The following is a 22,693-nucleotide window of genomic DNA, read 5'->3' as shown; positions in this document are numbered from 1 at the left end:
GAGATTCCAGTGTACTTCAAGGAAGAACTATGGTATGTTTTGTTACATCTTTGATTGTGAAATACAGTACTTGTGTGGCATACTAGACAGACTTGATTCCATTGAAGTCTATTATCACAAACGGTTTCTATTCAAATTGTCAAACCAGTAAGTTAATTTTAGTGCATTTCAGGGAGGTCTAGACATTGTACTATGCAAATAAAGCTGGTGTGGCTCTAATTAATAAGACTTTTCACACGTCATACACAAGCTGATGAATCGTATAAAACCCGTGAACATATTTGAGCCTTAATTCACACTAAACATAAAAGAAAAAATAATACAGCCTATTCGCACCATGATTTGTTTTTGCATTGTGACATTTTCATAACAATAAAGCACATTTTCGTAAATTCTAATTGCTGTAAAAATAAAAATAAAAAATCTAATTCTATAATATACCACACACTGAATAAAAAAGCTCAAAAGTTAAAGGTGCCCGAATGAAAAATTTAATTTATCTTGGCATAGTCAAATAACAAGAGTTCAGTACATGGAAATGACATACAGTGAGTCTCAAACTCCATTGTTTCCTCCTTCTTATATAAATCCTCCGAAGAACAGGCGAATCTCAACATAACACCGACTGTTACGTAACAGTCGGGGTGTACGCCCCCAATATTTGAATATGCCAGCCCATGTTCCCAACATTATGAAAGGCATTAGACAAGGGCAGCCAGTATTAACGTCTGGATCTGTGCACAGGTGAATCAACAAACTAGGTAAGCAAGCAAGAATAGCGAAAAATGGCAGATGGAGCAATAATAACTGACATGATCCATGATATCATGATATTTTTAGTGATATTTGTAAACTGTCTTTCTAAATGTTTCATTAGTATGTTGCTAATGTACTGTTAAATGTGGTTAAAGTTACCATCGTTTCTTACTGTATTCACGGAGACAAGAGCCATCGCTATTTTCATTTTTAAACACTTGCAGTCTGTATAATGCATAAACACAACTTCATTCTTTATAAATCTCTCCAACAGTGTAGCATTAGCCGTTAGCCACGGAGCACAGCCTCAAATTCATTCAGAATCAAATGTAAACAAAATAACAGTATACAATACTCACATAATCCGACGCATACATGCCGCATGCATGACGAACACTTTGTAAAGATCCATTTGAGGGTTATATTAGCTGTGTAAACTTTGTTTATGCACTGTTCAAGGCAAGCGCGAGCTCCGTGGGCGTGGAGCACGAGAATTAAAGGGCCAGTAGCCCTGAATCGGCTCATTTATAATGATGCCCCAAAATCGGCAGTTAAAAAAATGAATTTAAAAAAAATCTATGGGGTATTTTGAGCTGAAACTTCACAGACACATTCAGGGGACACCTTAGACTTATATTACATCTTTTTAAAAAAAAGTTCTAGGGCACCTTTAAGAATGCATTGATGAGAATTCTCGGGGAATTCAATTTTCAGTAGTTTTTGCGGTAAAACTTTCACCCAAGCACTAGGTCAGAGTTCTCAAATTAAAATATATAATATTATAATTATATAATATAAATTATAATATACACATATGATGTGAAATGTTTTATTGATGTTACACAGCACAATTTGGGAAAGAACTGAAGCAAAAATGAAGTGAAATAGAAAATCAGATCAGCTAAAATCAATATAAAGCTTTGACAGAGTCTTTATAAATATTTTTAGGAATTAAAAATTCAAAAACCAAACAGTCAATACTGCATCACCATCAACACATACTGATCAATCAAATACTATGAAGCCCTTAATGGGTCAAAGCCTCAGTGCAATCCTCAAAAAACATTGACAAATTCGTAACAATCCTTTTCATTCAGATGAAACTGTTGTTTCTTATCCAGAACTTGCTCAAGATGTCATTGAAAAATTATAAAATGAACAGGAAAACTCTTCAATAAAAATAGCCACAGTTGACCTCTGTGCTATCCAAACTCTCAAATGCACAGTATCTGAAGTCAGAGAGTTTGACGTCGGTCTGAGCTGACAGCGCTGCTCTGAGGGGTGGATGAGTAGGTAGGCACGCTGTATTTTGTAAGCACTTCCTTAAACTGTGCCAGGGTGGCGTCGGTCCGCACGCCTGTTGGGTCAAAGTGTGTGCGGCTCACTCTGAACCCGGCCTCTGTGAGATACTGCAGGAACTTATTCAGCCTGAGAGAGAGGGGAAAAAACTGTCAGTCAGATTCTGCGTGCATTATGACATTTGTATGCATCAATACATGACAGTGTATGGAGAAGTTTGCGCTGACTAACTTAGGCATGTTCATGCCGCGGATGCTGTGCCGATGGATGCTGTAGTAGAACGCTGGATGCTCCAAAGATGTATCTGATTTGACTTTCTTCAGCACATTCCCACAGTCCTCCCCTGTGGTCTTTCTTTTCCCTGAACACATAAAGTGAAAGAAAATACACTTTATTTTCTATGCAATTAATCAATTTCAGCTTTTATCCCACCATAAAACCCTACTTAATCTGGGATAACATAGGAACAGTTAAATCCCTGAGAACAGCAAACAACAAATACCCGACTGGTCAGATGTATCCGCCTCTTCAACCTTCTGTAAAGTTTTTATGACCACACCACACTCCACTAGAGACAAAAAAAAAAAAAAAAAAAAGTGTCAAATTAATACAAGGAAAAGGTGGCTCAAAAAAAGTTCAGATGTTTCATCGCTAGTTGTATTAACGTTGAATAACCAGAGGATTACAGAAAAAAAAAAGTGATGGGCAAAAACATGCACACCCAAACACACCTTGATTGGAGAAGGCAGAGAATCCTGGGACAGGGAAAGGTTTGAGAGTGGTGCAGTCAGCTTCACAGATGAGTGTCTTCACCACAGGCTGGATGTCTTCCATATTGTGCTGCACTGTTGCCACCAACATCCGCCTCAGAAATCCAGTGTTAAACAGAGGACCAGCCCTGGTGGATGGAAAAACAAAGACAAAGGGTTAAAAAAGAAGAAAAAAAATAATGAGCTAATGAAGGAAGTAAGCATTATCAAGTGTTTTATGAACAAAAACATGAATGACATCATCTCACCAAAGTGGTCCAATCTCTACTGCCGTTTTTCCTGGCATACTCCCATGGCACTGGCAGGGCAGCTGTCTGTACAAGTTTTCTGTTGATACCATAAGCAGGAACATGATTATTTAAGCTTGGACTATTTATGGATTTGGCAATTATGCTTTTGATCAGTTCATATATTCTCTGGGGATCAAACCCAAGACCTTTCCATTACTGGTGCCAAGCTCGACTATTTGGGGTGCGGGAATGCTATCAGGATGCAGCTATTTGTTTGTACAAGTGCTTTCTTACCTTCCACCATGCTTCCTGGCTTGAGAAACACCCTTTCTTCACACCACTGGCAGTGCAACAGCTGCCGCAGTTTCTTAGCGGACTCGTCTGCCTGGGTGGGCCCTCTAAGAACTCGCACCACTACGAGGACAAAGTGCTCAAGAGCCACGGCCAACAGCACTTCAATCCCTTTGTTGCAGCGTGCGGCCGCCCTGAAAATGCGTGCATTAACAAGACGGTTTGCAAACTGTCTAATAAAATATATATGTGTATGTTGATTCATTTGAGAAAGACCTGCTCACCTGGCCACTGATGCCAATACCATACGTGCTGCGAGTTCCCTGTAGTACTCGGTTCGGACTATCTGGCAACCGTAATGTCGAAGTGTCACATTCAGGGATTTAGAGTAAAGCGAACCGGTGTCTGTCGACGTCACAGAGACTATGCCCAGGTTCCGAACGTTGCGAAAAGCAGCATCCAAATAGTTTACAGCCGTTCCAAATGGGTCAAGGTGTCTGATTTAAAAACAAGAATGCAATAATAATCTTGGGTACAGTCATTATGACCAACAGTTCATCTGTCTCTCACTCACATGTAGTCAAAGGGTCTCAGGTGCATGATGACATTGGCGTCCATCTTCACCACCTCCACGGAGGCAATGGGCGAGTCTGCATCTCCCGCTCCGTCTAGCTGCCGGCCCGTACGAGCGCCCTCTACTCGGATGTGGTTCAGATGACAGTTCTCCTTAATCATCTTCACGCAAGCTTCGCTTATGTCATTTATTGTAACCTTTACAGAGTTACGCAGATGCTTTGCCCACTGCAAACCCATGATACCTACAAAAAGGATTAATATGTATGCAAATACGTATATGTCATTTTTATCAAATCATTAGGAGCAAAAACTGAGCAGTGCTATTTATTATCATCATGAGCTTTTAGCTCTTTCTGTACAGTAAATTTCCTACCAGTTGCTCCAAAGGCATCGAGACATTCGAGTGGATTCCTTTCTTCAGCAAGAACAGCGAGAGAGCAGAACACCAGCTGCCTAAAACAATCACACAGAGATTATGTCTAATTTTAATCAATAATTAAATAATCAGTAGAATGAAAGTATGAGGATTTTGTTTTGTTTTGTTGTTTTTTTTTTTGTTTTGTTTTTCAACAGGGTGTCTATGACCCATAGGTAGGCCAATATTTTTTAAATTATTTGTCTTTCTAAATATTATATACAGTGCCCTCCACAATTATTGGCACCCTTAGTAATTATGAGCAAAAGCAGCTGTAAAAATAAATCTGCATTGTTTATCCTTTTGATCTTTCATTCAAAAAATTCACAAAATTATAACCTTTCATTTAAGGAAAATAATTGAAAGTGGGGGGAAACTTACATTATGAAATAAATGTTTTTCTCCAAAACACGTTGGCCACAATTATTGGCACCCTTTTATTCAAAACTTTTTGCAACCTCCTTTTGCCAAGATAACAGCTCTGAGTCTTCACCTATAATGCCTGATGAGTTTGGAGAACAACTGACAAGAGATCAGAGACCATTCCTTCATGCAGAATCTCTCCAGATCCTTCAGATTCCCAGCTCCATGTTGGTGCTTCTTCTCTTCAGTTTACTCCACTCATTTTCTTTAGGGTTCAGGTCAGAGGACTGAGATGGCCATGGCAGAAGCTTCATTTTGTGCTCAGTGACCCATTTTTGTGTTGGATTTGATGTTTGTTTTGGATCATTGTCCTGATGGAAGATCCAACCACAGCCCATTATTGGATTTCTAGCAGAAGCGGTCAGATTTTGATTTTTTATCTGTTGGTATTTGATAGAATCCATGATACCATGTATCTGAACAAGATGTCCAGGACCTCCAGCAGAAAAATAGGCCCACAACATTAAAGATCCAGCAGTATATTTAAGCGTGGGCATGGGGTACTTTTTATCCATGTGTCCACCAAACCCATCTGGTGGGTTTGCTGCCAAAAGCTCTTTTTTTAGTTTCATCTGACCATAGAAGCCGGTCCCGTTTGAAGTTCCAGTCTTGACTGACAACTGAATATGCTGGAGATTGTTTCTGGATGAGAGCAGAGGATTTTTCTTGAAACCCTCCCGAACAACTTGTGGGGATGTAGGTGCTTTTTGATAATTCTTTTTAGGCATTCTGAGACTCAAGACTCAACTAATCTCTGCAATTCTCCAGCTGTGATCCTTGGAGAGTCTTTGTCCACTCAAACTTTCCTCCTCACTTCACATTAGGACTATTTAGACACACGTCCTCTTCCAGGCAGATTTGTAACATGTTTAGTTGATTGGAACTTCTTAATTATTGCCCTGATAGTGGAAATGGGGATTTTCAATGTTTTAGCTATTTTCTTACAGCCACTTTCAATTTTGTGAAGCCCAACAATCTTTTGCTGCACATCAGAACTATATTCTTTGGTTTTACTCATTGTGATGAATGATTACAGGAATTTGGCATTTGCATTTCCTCATGTTTATATTCCTGTGGAACAGGAAGTCATGGCTAGACAATTTCATGCTCCTAGTCACCCTGGTGTGCTAAAAAATGTAAATATGAATGGGAATATACTTCAGAGATATTTTACTCTTTTCTTTTATTTTCTAGGGGTGCCATTAATTGTGGCCAACATGTATTGGAGAAAAACATTTATTTCATAATGTGAGTTTCCCCCCACTTTCAACTGTTTTCCTTCAATGAAAGGTTAGAATTTTGTGAATTTTTTGAATTAAAGATCAAAAGGATAAACAATGCAGATTTATTTTCACATACACCTTTGCTCATATTTACTAAGGGTGCCAATAATTGTGGAGGGCACTGTAGTTATATAAAAAGAAGTACATTATTAAGTATAACATCAGCCAAAGTTACATTTAAGATGCTAAAGTACAATTAAATTATTTTATTGTAACATGAGAGAGACAAGGTATGCAATGAAACCTCATAACGAGTTGTCAAATAAAATTCTTCTCAAACCTGTTTGCCTTCATCTTGCGGCTGAAGTAGGTGTCTGTCTTCTGGGGTGTGGTGTGGTTGGGCAGGAGCTGGACATTGGTGCCCAATTCTTTCATAATCTCATAAGCCTGTCCACATGGGACTGAGAAAGACATAGGGAATCAATGCAGACAAATAATTTGGTCAAATTAATTTTGACTAAAAATTGCCAAAATGCATAGGAATAGCATTCTTGAAAACTGTAAAAAAAAGAAAGAAAAAAAAAGCTGAGGACTACAACACCCTTCAGATGCTGCCTACATAATTACTTTAATAAGCAGTTGAATGAATTAACTGCTTAATACTGTAACAAATTAAAGCATGTTATTGTTACAACCGCCTCCTGTGAGACTTACTTTAAACTAAAAACCAAAGGCCAAGGCATGAACATGATCCACAAGGGGATTTTTCATATTACTCCTGAAGAACTTCATCCTGTGAGCAGCTGAGTGCTGTATGGTTTAATTTAGATTTGCCTATTCTTACCCTACCTGAAAAATCTAAAAGGTTAAAGGGTTAGTTCACCTAAAAATGAAAATAATGTCATTAATTACTCACCCTCATGTCGCTCTACTCACATAAGACCTTCGTTCATCTTCAGAACACAAATTAAGATATTTTTTGATGAAATCTGATGGCTCAGTGAGGCCTCTGTTGCCAGCAATGCCACCGAACTTCTCAAGATCCAGAAAGGTACTCAAAACTTTTTAAAATCAGTTCATGTGAGTACAGTGGTTCTACCTTAGTATTATAAAGCGACGAGAATACTTTTTGTGCGCCAAAAAAACAACAAAATAATGACTTTTCAACAGTATCTAGTGATGGCCGATTTCAAAACACTGCTTTGAATCCTTTGTTTCGAATTAGTGATTCGGATTGCGTATCAAACGGCTGAAATCACATCAAATCAAATGATTCGTAAAGATTCAAAGCAGTGTTTTGAAATTGGCCAACACTAGATATTGCTGAAAAGTGTTTATTTAGTTTTTTTGGCATACAAAAAGTATTCTTGTCGCTTTATAATGTACTCACATGAACTATTTTGAATGTGTTTTGAGTACCTTTCTGGATCTTGAGAGGTTCGGTGACAGTGCTGGCAATGGAGGCCTCACTGAGCCATCGGATTTCATCAAAAATATCGTAATTTTGTGTTCCGAAGATGAACGAAGGTCTTACGGGTGTGGAACGACATGAGGGTGAGTAATTAAAGACAGAATTTTCATTTTTGGGAGAACTAACCCTTTAAAAGGCACAAGATAAAAGGAAATACCAGAAAAAAGAAACTTGAATGGAACTTCTATTTTCATGAAAACAATCCCAACATCTACATTATTCCACATCAACAAACTGGCATCCAGTTTATGCAGTTCTCTTTTAATGGCTATTGTCTCACCCTCTGCGGCGCTGTCAGCACAAATGCACAATTATCTGTCATGTCAGTAAAGCGCATCAAATGAGGAAGCATATAAACATCAGAGAGTAAAGGCTCACCAGGTTCTTCAAAGGGTACATCTGAGCTGCCTGAATAGCTGGCCTCTGTCTCACCCTTGTTGAAGTGGCGTTTGAGATGACTGATCATGTCTGTCTTGCGAGCAATAGTCACTGAACAAACCACACAGTGGTAGTGAGCCACAAGTCTGCTTTGAGTCTGGAGATAAGGGAAAAAAAATTACATAAATATATTTATTCAAGAGGATGTGATTTTGTAAAATATAATTTTTCCTGATAAACTGGCACAGATAAAAAGCTTTTAGATCTGTACTGCCCGACTACAGGCCTATGGCTGTATATTTGCATACACTACCATTCAAAAGTTTTGGGTCAGTGGATATTTTTCTTTTATTCAGTAAGGATGCATTAAATTAATAAAAAGAGTCAGTAAAGTAATTTATAATTATTTCCATTTCAAATAATTGTTGTTTGTTTTCATCAAATATTTCACAGTTTACACAAAAATATTAAGCAGCACAACTGTTTTCAACATTGAAAACAATAAGAAATGTTTCTTGACCACCAAATCAGCATATTAGAATGATTTCTGAAGGATCATGTGACACTGAAGACTGGAGTAATGACTGCTGAAAATTCAGCTTTGCCATCACAGTAATAAATTACATTTCAACAATTTTATATATATATATATATATGGTAATGAGGTTCAATCATTGTAATCGAACAGGCTTCAAAGCTTAGAATAACAATTATAAATTCTAAATAAATTTAATCAGCATCTCTACCATCACTTTAGAATAGAAAGACTTGTTATTTTCTTCCATGTCAATATAATTACAGCCCAGGGGTATGTATGGGGGAAAAAAAAACACTTCATAACACATCATCTTACCTGGTCAGAGCCTAGACTGGACTTGAGTTGTCGGCAAGGCAGATGGCAGATGCACATCCTTTGGCCTGCAGAAGAGGAAACAAAGTTAATTTACCCAAGCAAAATTTTCACGCATGTATTAGCTGCTAACCCGAGGCAACAGCTTTCAAATGCGTGTTGGAAAAGAAAATTTGGTGCCAAAGGGAACCGTTTACCTTCAAATTCCACATAAACTTTCCAGTGCAGGTTCTGCAGGTGTCGTCTAAGTTTATGACTGTAACAGGCCTTAAATTTCTCTTCTGGACACAATGGACAAGACTTCCTCCCGGCTGTCAGTGAACAGAGATACTGATTAGCTTCAGATTGAAGTGGTCTGCTGGTGGTTTTAATAAACAGACAGAATAAACAGGTACTTCTGGTTTAAGTACCTCCATTTAAATCCACAAGCATTTCGAGCCCTTCCAGTGTGGTTTGAATAGAGACATGTCTCTCTGAAACAAAGACGGATGATTTCAATTCAATTATTTTAATCCTGTCTGAGGAGCGTGATAATCATCATAAACTGTTGAATATTTACCTGACACGACAGCGGAGGATGTCTGTCCATTTTTGGCCTCTGTTTTCACTGGATTAGTAGCTGCTGCTTGAGTGGGCGCTTGATCACGCTCCACAGATTCAGCAAGCATCTCACTATTATCAGCCCCAGTGTCTGTTAATACAAACAGCAAATTAAAACTTAAGCAAAATAGTGTATATTGAAGCAAAGAAAAAGACGAGCCAGTTTTCCTTTTCCATTACAATATCATCAATTAAATATTTTAATAAATTAATAAATTAAATATTATATATTTCACTTTGATGAAAATTACAGATGCATTCAACTGGTCTTACTGTACAATCACCACAGTGTTGAAAACAGAATTGGGTGTTTCTTCAAATAACAGTCATTTTTATGTCCCCGGGGTTGATTTTCTATTATAACAATTTTTGTCTATTTGTTATATGAATACCACATTAAAATTGCCTTGGTACAATGTCTTAATTTTTAAAAAGCCTTTTTAATATATAGATTTTATTGTTTCACACTTGTTCCAGACCAAGACTTTCAATGTTAATATTAGAAAATACTTCTGGAAATAATACATATTAAAAACTATAAAAGAAATAATAATTTCAGGATTTATTGTGTGAACAATTTGGATTGATTAGATTTGGTCACACGAGGAAAATAAATTATTCTTTGGTAAATCATTATTATAAAAAATAAAAATTATGAGATAGAAAAGTTAAAATTATTACATAAAAAGACCATTTTTTATTTAATAATTAAGACTTATGTTGTCATAATTTTGACTTTTTATATCATAATGACTTTATCTCATATTTATCACTTACTATGTCATAATTTTGACTTTTGTTCTCATTTATATTACAGGAAATCAGATAACTTACGTTAAACTTTTTCATTAAAAATACTATTCTGAATTAAAAAAAAAAAATACAAAACGTAGTTTGAATGGATTATGTTTAGACGTTGTGGTTGAGTTTTGCAGAAAAGTCTCAGGACTTAAGATGGATTTCAGTGCACCGCTCGCATTGCAGACACTAATGAAGAAAACGATATAAAAATATAACAACAATGCTGGAGCGCCCTCATATGTTAGCCCATGTACATTTCCATGGAGTAACCAATCCCGCTTTCTGAGGCTGATGTTTCCAAGCAGAACGGCCCTAGTGCGGAGCTCCGCGGTAAGACCATTTGCTACATTTATACATTACTGTTATTCGCGATTTATTGTTGAACTCAGAGAATGCATCGATTGATTTAAAGTTTTTGCAACCTATTGACATGTCAGTTCTTTGTCTATATGCGCTGAGATACGGAGACGTTTTAAACATTTACATTATTTACACCTAGGTCCTATGGTGGAGCTCCGTGAGGAGGCCTATATTTACTTCAGCAGTTTTGAAGTCGCATTAAGAATAAATAGCATAAAACTACAAAATTTCTAAATACTGAGTGTTATCTAAGGAATCTACAAAACACGTTTGAATTAATTTATCATTATTAATTCAAAATATTTTGCCTTTTATATTGGCGTCCTCCTGGTGAAGTTGCTCGGCGTCCCCTTCCTTGAGCTCCGCCATTTTCCCAAACTAGAATGCGTAGTATCCGTACGCATTGAGCGTTGTGGGGCCGCACCAATCGTGTTCCCGTAAACTACGCAAACTCAAAGAGCGGAAGTGAATTCAGCAAGGCAACAGTAAGCAAGCGGTGAAGTGAACAGCTCTTAATGCTTGAAGAATTTTCTTCGTTCTGTCAGTCGGTGTCGTATTCAACAACATTACTCCCGCTTGTGGCAGGTAAACCTCTTTCACACGGAACCTGTAGAAAACAAAACAAAAACGTATAGACTCTTGTAGACTCTTGAATTACATCAGTTTCTCAGTATAAGATTTGAAGTTATAGACCTTTAGGAAGGTAAGGAAATATGTGCTGTAATGTAAATTCCTTTTTGACATTCCTGTCACAGTTATATTTCTGTAAGACCTAAAGCTGCCACATATTCACAAGTTCTTATACAGTTTTTACTTGAGAGGTTTCAGTTCACTTGGTTTACATTGGCGTTATCATTTTCTCAAGGACGAACTGGATTGTGTTTGTCTGGGATTCGCTGATATGCAGTTCTTGGGAGAAAAACGTTTTCTTTGTACGTACTAGAAATGCTCTAAAGTACTTCTTGTATGAAAAAGTACTATATAAATTGTTATATTGTCTATATCTCTATGTAGAAAATAAAGTCTTTACCTTCCCATGTTTTTCCTATTATTAATTTAAATTATAATTTTTTTTTTTGAATAATTTGTTTTGTTTTAGCTTTTATTTTTAGATTTTCAGTTTCCATCTTAATTTTAGTTTTTGTAATTTTGTTATGTGCTTGGAATTTTTCTATTTGGCTTTAATTTATTTTATTTAAGTCTTAGCAATTTTTGTAGTTCAACTTAAACTTATTTAATTTAGTTATTAGGGCAACATTTCTAATTTTGGTTTACGCTTTTTAAGTGAATGTTTTCATTTCATATATTTTTAATTACAGAAAATAACAACATTGGCGCATTTCAAGCCATGTTGCAACTGCCATTCAGCACTGCAGTTGTATTGCTGTCCAAGATTTTTTAACATTAGACTCTGTATATTTGATTCAATGTAAGGGACTGAAATGATTTTTGAAAAACTGCTCTGTTCTTTCACAGGATTTTGAAGATGTCTAGCAAGAAATCAAAGAAGAAGAAACACAAAAAGGATGAAAGAATGTCATCAAGCTCTTTGCGTGAGGATGAGAAGAAGGTAAGGAATCTGCAACATATCTTTGTTGGGATGTGCAGATTTTAATCTAGTTAGTCTTAAAATATGACTTATTCTCTTTTTTCTGTCTTGTTTTATTTATAATTTATTATCAAATGGTTTAACATTTTCATTCTCATTCGTATTAGCAATAAATTGTTAACATTAATTCTTGTTTGTACATAAAAATCACATTGGATAAAAGCATTTGGTAAAAGAGTGAATGTTTTTGGTCATAGGAGAGAGGCACAAAGAGATTCAGCAGCCCAAAGAGCAAACACAAACATCATCATCGGCATGTAAGGTGGGTATCAGGGCGTAAAATATTTGTACAATCTAGAATTAGAATTCATTTGAGCGTCTTTCATATATATACACAGGTGCTGGTGATATAATTAGAATATCATCAAAAAGTTGATTTATTTCACTAATTCCATTCAAAAAGTGAAACTTGTATATTATATTCATTCATTACACACAGACTGATATATTTCAAATATTTATTTCTTTTAATTTTGATGATTATAACTGACAACTAAGGAAAATCCCAAATTCAGTATCTCAGGCATGGAGTCGATCAGTCTGTGGCACTGCTCAGGTGTTATGAGAGCCCAGGTTGCTCTGATAGTGGCCTTCAGCTCTTCTGCATTCTTGGGTCTGGCATATCGCATCTTCCTCTTCACAATACCCCATAGATTTTCTATGGGGTTAAGTTCAGGCGAGTTTGCTGGCCAATTAAGAACAGGGATACCATGGTCCTTAAACCAGGTACTGGTAGCTTTGGCACTGTGTGCAGGTGCCAAGTCCTGTTGGAAAATGAAATCTGCATCTCCATAAAGTTGGTCAGCAGAAGGAAGCATGAAGTGCTCTTAAACTTCCTGGTATACGGCTGCGTTGACCTTGGACCTCAGAAAACACAGTGGACCAACACCAGCAGATGACATGGCACCCCAAACCATCACTGACTGTGGAAACTTTACACTGGACCTCAAGCAACGTGGATTGTGTGCCTCTCCTCTCTTCCTCCAGACTCTGGGACCCTGATTTCCAAAGGAAATGCAAAATTTACTTTCATCAGAGAACATAACTTTGGACCACTCAGCAGCAGTCCAGTCCTTTTTGTCTCTAGCCCAGGTGAGACGCTTCTGATGCTGTCTGTTGTTCAAGAGTGGCTTGACACAAAGAATGCAACAGCTGAAACCCATGTCTTGCATACGTCTGTGCGTAGTGGTTCTTGAAGCACTGACTCCAGCTGCAGTCCACTCTTTGTGAATCTCCCCTGCATTTTTGAATGGGTTTTGTTTCACAATCCTCTCTAGGGTGCGGTTATCCCTATTGCTTCTACACTTTTTTTCTACCACATCTTTTCCTTCCCTTCGCCTCTCTATTAATGTGCTTGGACACAGAGCTCTGTGAACATCCAGCCTCTTTTGCAATGACCTTTTGTGTCTTGCCCTCCTTGTGCAAGGTGTCAATGGTCTTCTTTTGGACAACTGTCAAGTCAGCAGTCTTCCCCATGATTGTGTAGCCTACAGAACTAGACTGAGAGACCATTTAAAGGCCTTTGCAGGTGTTTTGAGTTAAAGGTGCCCTAGAATTAAATATTGAATTTATATCGGCATAGTTGAATAACAAGAGTTCAGTACATGGAAATGACATACACCGAGTTTCAAACTCCATTGTTTCCACCTTCTTATATAAATCTCATTTGTTTAAAAGACCTCCGAAGAACAGGCAAATCTCAACATAACACCGACTGTTACGTAACAGTCGGGGTGTACGCCCCCAATATTTGCATATGCCAGCCCATGATCAAGCCATTAAACAAGGGCAGAACGTCTGGATGTGCACAGCTGAATCATCAGACTAGGTAAGCAAGCAAGAACAATAGCGAAAAATGGCAGATGGCGCAATAATAACTGACATGATCCATAATAACATGATATTTTTAGTGAATTGTATTACTAAATGTTTTGTTAGCATGTTGCTAATGTACTGTTAAATGTGGTTAAAGTTACCATCGTTTATTACTGTATTCACGGAGACAAGAGCCGTCGCTATTTTCATTTTTAAACACTTGCAGTCTGTATAATTCATAAACACAACTTCATTCTTTATAAATCTCTCCAACAGTGTGTAATGTTAGCTTTAGCCACGCAGCATAGCCTCAAACTCATTCAGAATCAAATGTAATACATCCAAATAAATACTATACTTACATGATCGATGTATGTAAGCAGCATGCATGACGAACATCTTGTAAAGATCCATTTTGAGGGTTATATTAGCTGTGTATGTTAACTGTGTTTATGCTGTTAAAGGCAAGCGTGAGTTCCGGGGGAGGGGGAGCACGAGAATTAAAGGGGCCGCAACCTATATATCGGTGCATAGTTAATGATGCCCCAAAATAGGCAGTTAAAAAAATTAATAAAAAAAAATCTATGGGGTATTTTGAGCTGAAACTTCACAGGCACATTCAGGGGACACCTTAGACCTATATTACATCTTTTAAAAAGAAGTTCTAGGGCACCTTTAATTAGCTGATTAGAGTGTGGCACCAGGTGTCTTCAATATTGAACCTTTTCACAATATTATAATTTTCTGAGATACTGAATTTGGGAATTTACTTAGTTGTCAGTTATAATCATTAAAATTAAAAGAAATAAACAATTGAAATATATCAGTCTGTGTGTAATGAATGAATATAATATACAAGTTTCACTTTTTGAATGGAATTAGTGAAATAAATCAACTTTGATGATATTCTAATTATATGACCTGCACCTGTGTGTGTGTGTGTGTGTGTGTGTGTGTGTGTGTGTGTGTATATATATATATATATATATATATATATATATATATATATATATATATATATATATTGATGCAAAAAATGAGAAAATGAGATCCTGGCAGTCCAGCAATGATTATGTCAGAGATCAAATTTAAATAAGGAATAACAAATTTATTAATTAAAAATGATAGAGACAAACAAATTAATTAATTAAGTTACTAATAAAATCCAGAGTATTGTATCTAATAGATGAAGATCAGAATATAGAGAAAGAAGGAACAAAATTGGCAGAATGAAATAAGAGGTAGGAGAGAAGAAGCAGAAGATGCAGAAGGGATGCGAGAAGCAAAAAGAGCTAAACTATCAAAGACCCAGTCCATTTTATACCATAAGCATAGAGAAACTTACATCCCACTCAAATTTATGTTTTGGTTTAATAAGAAAAGGTCAAATGGACTTATCCATTATGTCATAGACTGGTCAAATGTCAAAAATAGATGAAAATAGATATAGGGGTTGTTTTGACACTCTTTAGGGAATTTTGCAGATCTGGCATTATCACATGTCCGAAGAAATGGAAACAGACATATTTTGATATAAAGGTACAAGATCAAATGAGCAACTAATTCTGAAAACACCATCGCTTCTGCAGTACTTGGCAGGCGTCCAATATCTAACCACAAACGTTTCACATTGGAACACTTGAAGAACAATTGAATATAACAAGCATATATACTCTTAAATATAAAAGAAGAATAACCATAAAGGAGTACATTAAAGAGTAAATACTTGAAAATATGATATGGAGTATCTATACGGAGTAGGAGTACATGAATATATGAAATCAAATGTAATATTGTTAAATCATAAGCCATAAATGATTAACATAAAATATTAATAAAATGAATATGAATATTTTGGATCCACCAAAATATCTCAGAGATGTTTACGAGTCTTTTATATGGAGTACGAGTCAAGTCTGAAGTCTTTATCACTGGAGTCTGAGTCAAGTCTGGAGTCTTTTGTCACGAGTCCGAGTCGAGTCTGGAGTCATTAAAAAAAAATATATATATCATAATCGAATCCTAGTTTATCCTAGTTGTATTATATAGAAAAATTATATGATCTTTCTATAATCTGTTTTATTTGAAATTAAGGTCCTATGATGTAAGGGATAATGTACATCCAGTTTTTTTGCTTTATAATCCATTACAATGTACAAAACAGTCGTCCTGGCAACACGAGTTGTCATTTTCAATACAGTCGCTAAACGGACACAAGATGGCGCCAGTGAGTCACGGTTTGTTATACAGTTTCGTTGTTATTGAGGACAGTCATTATCAGAAAATATCAAACTATGGAATGTTTAAGAATGTCAATATAAAACTCTACACATGCTGATTGTGATACGTTAAAATATGAGCTTTAAGTAATAAATGGATTAACATCTCTTTCTATCTCTCTCTCTTATGGACACACATTAAGAAATAGAAAATCTGCAAATAATACGAAGATTGATAAAACGTAGTGCTAGGTTTAAAGTCTAGATTTTTTTGTTCATATTTTAACAGGCTGGCAATTCAAATGAGCCATGCAGCTACACCACAGTATAATAGTTAGTTGTGTGAGTTAATGTGACTAACCTTTGTGGATGCGATGTCTCATAAAATTTGATGATGTTGTTCCGGTGTCCTTAATTGTTTCCCCACATTCTGTGCGTCTAGCGGATCTGACGTGATAATAAACCCAAACGAAATAACCTATGGCACGGTGGCTCCCCATCATGTTGCATGGGACTCTTATTGTGTCATTTCGGAGTTTATGCGCACGGACATACGTAATCAAATTCTATGGCAAGAGTCCGATCTACCACGACACGTAAGGAAATATATGTGACGCAGATATTATAAAACCATTTAAACACAACACAAATTCTTTATTTATTATATCAGTAGTTAAGGGTAAAAGACTTGAGTTGTTTTTAAAATATTCCGAGTCTTTTGTGCCGAGTTGAGTGAAGTCTTAAGTCATTTCAGGTCGAGTCCGAGTCTGAAGTCTGTTAAAATGCGACTCGAGTCCGAGTCTCTAACTCGAGTGCCCATCTCTGAGATATATATCAGGGGCGTTTCCTCCGAGTAGGCAAGGGAGGTAGTGCCTCCTCAAAAAAAAAATAGGATGAGAAAATAATAAATTAATAAATATTACAAATTATGACATTAAAAAGAGCGCAAGTCACGCGTATTTCTTAAGGAATACTGCCCAAAAGCGACACCCGCAGGTGAAGTTACACAGAGGAGTCATGCCTCCCTTTCCTCTCATAGGAAACCATATAAAATCATCAGACCCCCGGCGTGCGGTGGGTTTTGTGGGGGGTAATTGAGAATGAATGGGGGAAAGTCACGTGAGAGGAGGCAATGTCTCCATCGCGCTATGATTGGATGTAATTGGTTATGATTGGATATGATTGGTTTGTGCGATAAACAGTGATGGGAATAACGGCGTTATAAATAACGCGCGTTACTAACGCCGTTACTTTTTTCAGTAACGAGTAATCAAACGAATTACTTTTTCTCCCGTTACAACGCCGTTAGCGTTACTGACAAAAAAAATGCAGCGTTACTATAATTGAGCTCACTGAAGCGGTTTTCATCCGAGTAAGCTCTCTCTCAGCCATAGGACCTGCAAAGTATTTTTCTCTGGTGTGTGCTGCGGTTAGTTATACACAAATATAATTTTAAACTGATAATAATGTATGATGCGCTGTGTGTGTGTCTGTCAGAGCATGCGCGCAAAGCGCGAGCTCAAACCAGAATACCCTTTTTGATGCTTGATCGAAAATATGTGAAATGAGTTTTTTTCTAGTCGACTAGTAGTTGTTCATTTAAGCTATTAGTTGACTAATCACATTTATATTAGGGCTGTCAAACGATTAATCACGATTAATCGTATACAGAATAAAAGTTTGAGTTTGCCTAATATATGTGGGTGTACTGTGTGTAATTATTATGTATATATAAATACAAACACATCCATGTATATATTTGAGAAATATTTACAAGTATATGTATTTATTTATATTTTTATATAATTTATATTATATATAAAATAAATTTTTTTGTACATAAATAACATATTTCTCTTAAATATATACATTAATTTGTGTGTATTTATATATACATATTATTTACACACATTACTCACACATATATTATGCAAACTCAAACTTTTATTTTGTATGCGATTAATCGCGATTAATTGTTTGACAGCCCTAATTTATATTAATTAAATTTCTTAAATACTGGAGAGAATAAACCATAATAAGGAGCGTTTACATAATATAGGCTATATAGCACTCAAGGGCACGCATAATTGCCATAAAGAACCGGCAAAAGTAATGATTATGAGTGTGACAAAAACAGCAAGGAGACATTTTAATTGTTTATTAATAAAGTAATGTTTTCTGAATCAGTGTCGGCTGCAAAGATGAAGTTGACATTGCTGATTCTCATTGCTGATCATCTGCTCATATGGACGCGCCTAGAGAGATAATGCACATTTCATTCGGATTAGGCTATATAATCAGAGTAGCCTCTTTCTTTTCATTTTTAATTACTTCATTTTCGTTAAAGTAGATATTTCAAGCATTCTATATATATATTTCTCATGTCTGCGAGGCAAGCAGCCTCTGAGTTTCGGTTCATTTAGCCTATAAGACGCGCTTCAGTTCACGCGCCAGTGATCGCTCCCGCGCCTCCATCTCATGATTTTATTGTCTGCTATATTTGCTTGTTATATATTAAATCCAAGCAATTGGTTGATGAAACATTGATTAAAATTAAGATACAATTTTTACAAAACGAAATTCACTTTAAAGAGAGGCTTTCTATAAAACAAAACTTAATGTAGTGTTTAAAATCATGTCTGACCCACTCCATGTCTCCCGATATATTTTCGCATCTTATGATGCATCTTACTCACGCTGTTCACTTTTCATAATCGAATAAATGGATTTAAAACATAACAAAGGACTATTTAAACATAAATATGAAACTACGTTTTCTTTAATGGCTACCAACACAGTACAGAGAAATTTCATGTCGTGAGCAAGAGCGGATCATGAGTCAGGAGTCGCATCAAGAATAATTTATTCTTAGACTTATACGTAATATTGGGGGCATTCAATTTATTTGGCATATTATTTTTTTTTTTTTTTTTTTTTTTTTTAAAGTAACGCAATAGTTACTTTCCCTGGTAATTAGTTACTTTTATAATGATGTAACTCAGTTACTAACTCCGTTACTATTTGTGAGAAGTAACTAGTAACTATAACTAATTACTTTTTTAAAGTAACGTGCCCAACACTGGCGATAAATCCCGTCTCTTATTGACGTGCGCATTCCGCGCGTCAGTTTGACTGAACAAATAATGGCGTCAATGGGAAAACTAATTGAAAAGTAAGTAAACAGATCACCCAGTTAGATATATCACTGCTTTATGTCACGTCAAAATCAAACTTGAAATGGACTGAAAGCTTGATGACTGCGGGGTTTTTAGTGCAATCAGCTTGGTGAAATTAAAAATACAATTCGTGTGTGTGACAGACGGTGTTAATGGAGCATGACTGATGATCCAAAATATCCTAGGTTGACAATTAAAAGGAAAAACCGCAATACACAAATAAAATATATAAATTATTATTGCCTTTTAGTTATTATTTTGGAATGAATGTAGAAATGCTTAAAACACTAACTTGATTGACTTTTGATAGAACATTACATTGTTAATGTAAAATTACAAAATAGAATTGTATTTGGTTTCTTTTTTTTCTTTTTTGATGTACTGTAAAGTAATGTTTATTTAACAAGGAAGATGTGTCAACTTTTAACAGTAATGCACATGAATTTACATTGATTCATAAAAAAAATGTGCCGCCTCATTTCAGAACACCACTGCACGCCACAGATATATATATATATATATATATATATATATATATATATATATACACACACATACATATACACACAATGTAGTATAATGTATACAACTGACAATGTATAAGAAAAACATATTCTGTCATCTTTTCTGTGTTTGCGAAGTTTTCAAATTACTTAATTGCAGCTTACGAAATCAGGATACAATAATGCCAAACAATAGCATAGCACTTCCAAGTGCACCTGAGAGTAACTAGAAGTTCTCACGAGTTAGCATTATTGTGGTTAGATCCTTTGACCCTGCTTCAGCTTCCTGAGCTACACATGCGAGCAACATCTTTTTTGAGAGCTAAGAGTGATATATGTTTAAACAAAATAAAGGAGAATTTAAAGGCAACTAATGTAAAGAAAGTAAATAAAGAAAGCGTTTTCTTTTCCAATATTTTCCTTATTTACTATTTCCTCAGTTGTTATCGATTCATTAAAAATTTTTCATTGATTTACAGATCTGACAAAGATGAAGCTAAAGGGAAGAGGGCCATTGACTCATCATCAACAAGAGGATTTGATAAAGAATTAAAGACAGATGCTGGAGACAGCAAGAGGAAGAAAGAGAGTTCCAGAGAAAGCAAAGCACCTGAGAATTCCAGGCCAGTTTTAAAGTCACATGTCACACATGATAAAGAGCAAGTGAATCCCAAAGGGAAGCATGAAAATGCAAGCACCCATGTCTCAGGGAAAAGCTCCAGCAGGTATGCAGGATCAAACCAGCCTTCTTCAAAGAATTTGGAGAAGAAGAGACAGGAGCTAGTTTTGAGGAGATCTGCACCAGAGGATCTCTGGCGGACACCTGCAAAGGATGACTGTTTCCCTGAGAAACTCCAGGAGAAAAGGAGGAAGCCCACGAAGAGGCCATTGTCACCAGAGTTTCATGCTGAACCCAAACGAAAAGACGTCAAAAACATGACCAATGCAGCACATGCAGACTGTCATTCTGAAGTTCAAAGCGAAATGAGGAAGAAGTTGGTGGGCAGGAGGTCCATGAAGTTTGACCAAACTGTTTGTGCACAGGGTTCTGGTAGTAAAACAGTGAATGAAAACTCCAAAGAAGCTTTGCCAGTAGTGAAACATGTAAATTCTGGATCTAAACTGAAATTATTAGAAGATATTTCACCCAAGAAGCAAGACCATGTACAGTTGGGTAATACACCTGGTGTAATCTCAGGAGAAAAAAAGCCATCTTTTGGTGGTCCCACAGCAAAAGTCAGTTTTAAGATCCCAATGAAGGCTAGTGCTGTTAAAGTTCGGACAAACACGGATATGTGTAATGTTCATTCTTCAAATAGCAGTACTCAATCTTTTACTCAGGTTTCCCTTCTTGGTTCTACTCCATCTAAACAGAGGCCTCCAGAGGTATTTTCTCAAGCTTCTCATAAACCCTCTTCTCTTTGCTCATCACGTCCTTCATATGTATCTCACCAAGTCCAGCAGATACACACTGACAAAACAAGAGAGGTCTCGATGCCAAGCAATACTTCCTGTGAGGCACAAAATGTAAGTCTGAATCAGTGGTACAAGTCCTTTCTCTTACAGTTTGATGACTAACACTGCATCCTGTGTTATTTTTCTGATTTGTAAATTGATTGCTCCACCGTTCAGTGGCTCAAGACTGAACGGTATAATATACAATGGGTACGGAAAGTATTCAGACCCCCTTAAATTTTTCACTCTTTGTTATATTGCAGCCTTTGCATTTTAAAATAATTTAAGTTCATTTTTTTTCCTCATTAATGTACACACAGCACCCCATATTGACAGAAAAACAGAATTGTTGACATTTTTGCAGATTTATTAAAAAAGAAAAACTGAAATATCACATGGTCCTAAGTTTTCAGACCCTTTGCTGTGACATTCATATATTTAACTCAGGTGCTGTCCATTTCTTCTGATCATCCTTGAGATGGTTCTACACCTTCAATTGAGTCCAGCTGTGTTTGATTATACTGATTGGACTTGATTAGGAAAGCCACACACCTGTCTATATAAGACCTTACAGCTCACAGTGCATGTCAGAGCAAATGAGAATCATGAGGTCAAAGGAACTGCCTGAAGAGCTCAGAGACAGAATTGTGGCAAGGCACAGATCTGGCCAAGGTTACAAAAAAAAATTCTGCTGCACTTAAGGTTCCTAAGAGCACAGTGGCCTCCATAATCCTTAAATGGAAGACGTTTGGGACGACCAGAACCCTTCCTAGCTCAGTTTGGCCGGACGGTCAGCTCTATCGGGGGAGAAGAGCCTTGGTGAGAGAGGTAAAGAAGAACCCAAAGATCACTGTGGCTGAGCTCCAGAGATGCAGTCGGGAGATGGGAGAAAGTTGTAGAAAGTCAACCATCACTGCAGCCCTCCACCAGTCAGGGCTTTATGGCAGAGTGGCCCGACAGAAGCCTCTCCTGAGTGCAAGACATATGAAAGCCCGCATGGAGTTTGCTAAAAAACACCTGAAGGACTCCAAGATGGTGAGAAATAAGATTCTCTGGTCTGATGAGACCAAGATAGAACTTTTTGGCCTTAATTCTAAGCGGTATGTGTGGAGAAAGCCAGGCACTGCTCATCACCTGTCCAATACAGTCCCAACAGTGAAGCATGGTGGTGGCAGCATCATGCTGTGGGGGTGTTTTTCAGCTGCAGGGACAGGACGACTGGTTGCAATTGAGGGAAAGATGAATGCGGCCAAGTACAGGGATATCCTGGACGAAAACCTTCTCCAGAGTGCTCAGGACCTCATACTGGGCCGAAGGTGACTGTTCTTGAATGGCCCAGCCAGAGCCCTGACTTAAACCCAATTGAGCATCTCTGGAGAGACCTAAAAATGGCTGTCCACCAACGTTTACCATCCAACCTGACAGAACTGGAGAGGATCTGCAAGGAGGAATGGCAGAGGATCCCCAATCCAT

General features: G+C 36.8%; 2 protein-coding genes across 7 annotated transcripts in view; one reads left to right on the top strand and one right to left on the bottom strand.

Moving 5' to 3' along the window:
* Positions 1 to 1,571: 1,571 nt before the first annotated feature.
* On the bottom strand, positions 1,572 to 10,890 carry trmt1l (tRNA methyltransferase 1-like). 2 transcript variants are annotated; one of them, XM_048207111.1, is made up of 16 exons: positions 10,752 to 10,890; positions 9,242 to 9,373; positions 9,093 to 9,155; positions 8,880 to 8,993; positions 8,686 to 8,750; positions 7,833 to 7,989; positions 6,324 to 6,444; positions 4,296 to 4,375; positions 3,921 to 4,164; positions 3,631 to 3,843; positions 3,350 to 3,540; positions 3,074 to 3,152; positions 2,787 to 2,953; positions 2,558 to 2,623; positions 2,287 to 2,416; positions 1,572 to 2,184 (listed from the first exon to the last, which is right to left on the bottom strand). In XM_048207111.1, the coding sequence occupies exons 1-16, from the start codon at positions 10,810 to 10,812 to the stop codon at positions 1,992 to 1,994; spliced, it is 2,076 nt and encodes a 691-aa protein (XP_048063068.1). In that variant the 5' UTR covers positions 10,813 to 10,890; the 3' UTR covers positions 1,572 to 1,991. The 2 variants fall into 2 exon arrangements, with proteins under 2 accessions (XP_048063068.1, XP_048063069.1); XM_048207112.1 differs by lacking the exon at positions 10,752 to 10,890 and adding an exon at positions 10,568 to 10,699.
* Positions 10,264 to 22,693, top strand: part of swt1 (SWT1 RNA endoribonuclease homolog) — a 34,661-nt gene continuing 22,231 nt past the window's right edge. For 2 of the 5 annotated variants that reach the window (XM_048207104.1, XM_048207108.1), the window contains exons 1-4: positions 10,890 to 11,028; positions 11,920 to 12,013; positions 12,250 to 12,314; positions 20,245 to 21,292. In XM_048207104.1, coding sequence (XP_048063061.1) covers positions 11,930 to 12,013; positions 12,250 to 12,314; positions 20,245 to 21,292 — 1,197 coding nt within the window. In that variant the 5' untranslated portion in view covers positions 10,890 to 11,028; positions 11,920 to 11,929. Of the gene's footprint in view, positions 10,414 to 10,889; positions 11,029 to 11,308; positions 11,376 to 11,919; positions 12,014 to 12,249; positions 12,315 to 16,551; positions 16,683 to 20,244; positions 21,293 to 22,693 lie in introns of those variants that run through there. The other 3 variants (XM_048207105.1, XM_048207106.1, XM_048207107.1) reach the window with 3 other exon arrangements.

Source organism: Megalobrama amblycephala, linkage group LG11 (genome assembly GCF_018812025.1).
Source record: "Megalobrama amblycephala isolate DHTTF-2021 linkage group LG11, ASM1881202v1, whole genome shotgun sequence".
NCBI lineage: Eukaryota > Metazoa > Chordata > Actinopteri > Cypriniformes > Xenocyprididae > Megalobrama > Megalobrama amblycephala.
The sequence above is the reverse complement of the archived record's forward strand: the minus strand, read 5'-3'. Positions and strand labels throughout refer to the sequence as shown.

Coding starts and splice junctions, on each gene's coding strand:
- trmt1l (XM_048207111.1), bottom strand. CDS start 10,812: ATGGCGGAGCTCAAGGAAGGGGACGCCGAGCAACTTCACCAGGAGGAC. Junction 4,165..4,295: donor CGATGCCTTTGGAGCAACTG/GTAGGAAATTTA, acceptor TCCTTTTTGTAG/GTATCATGGGTTTGCAGTGG. Junction 3,844..3,920: donor CTGAGACCCTTTGACTACAT/GTGAGTGAGAGA, acceptor TTTTTAAATCAG/ACACCTTGACCCATTTGGAA.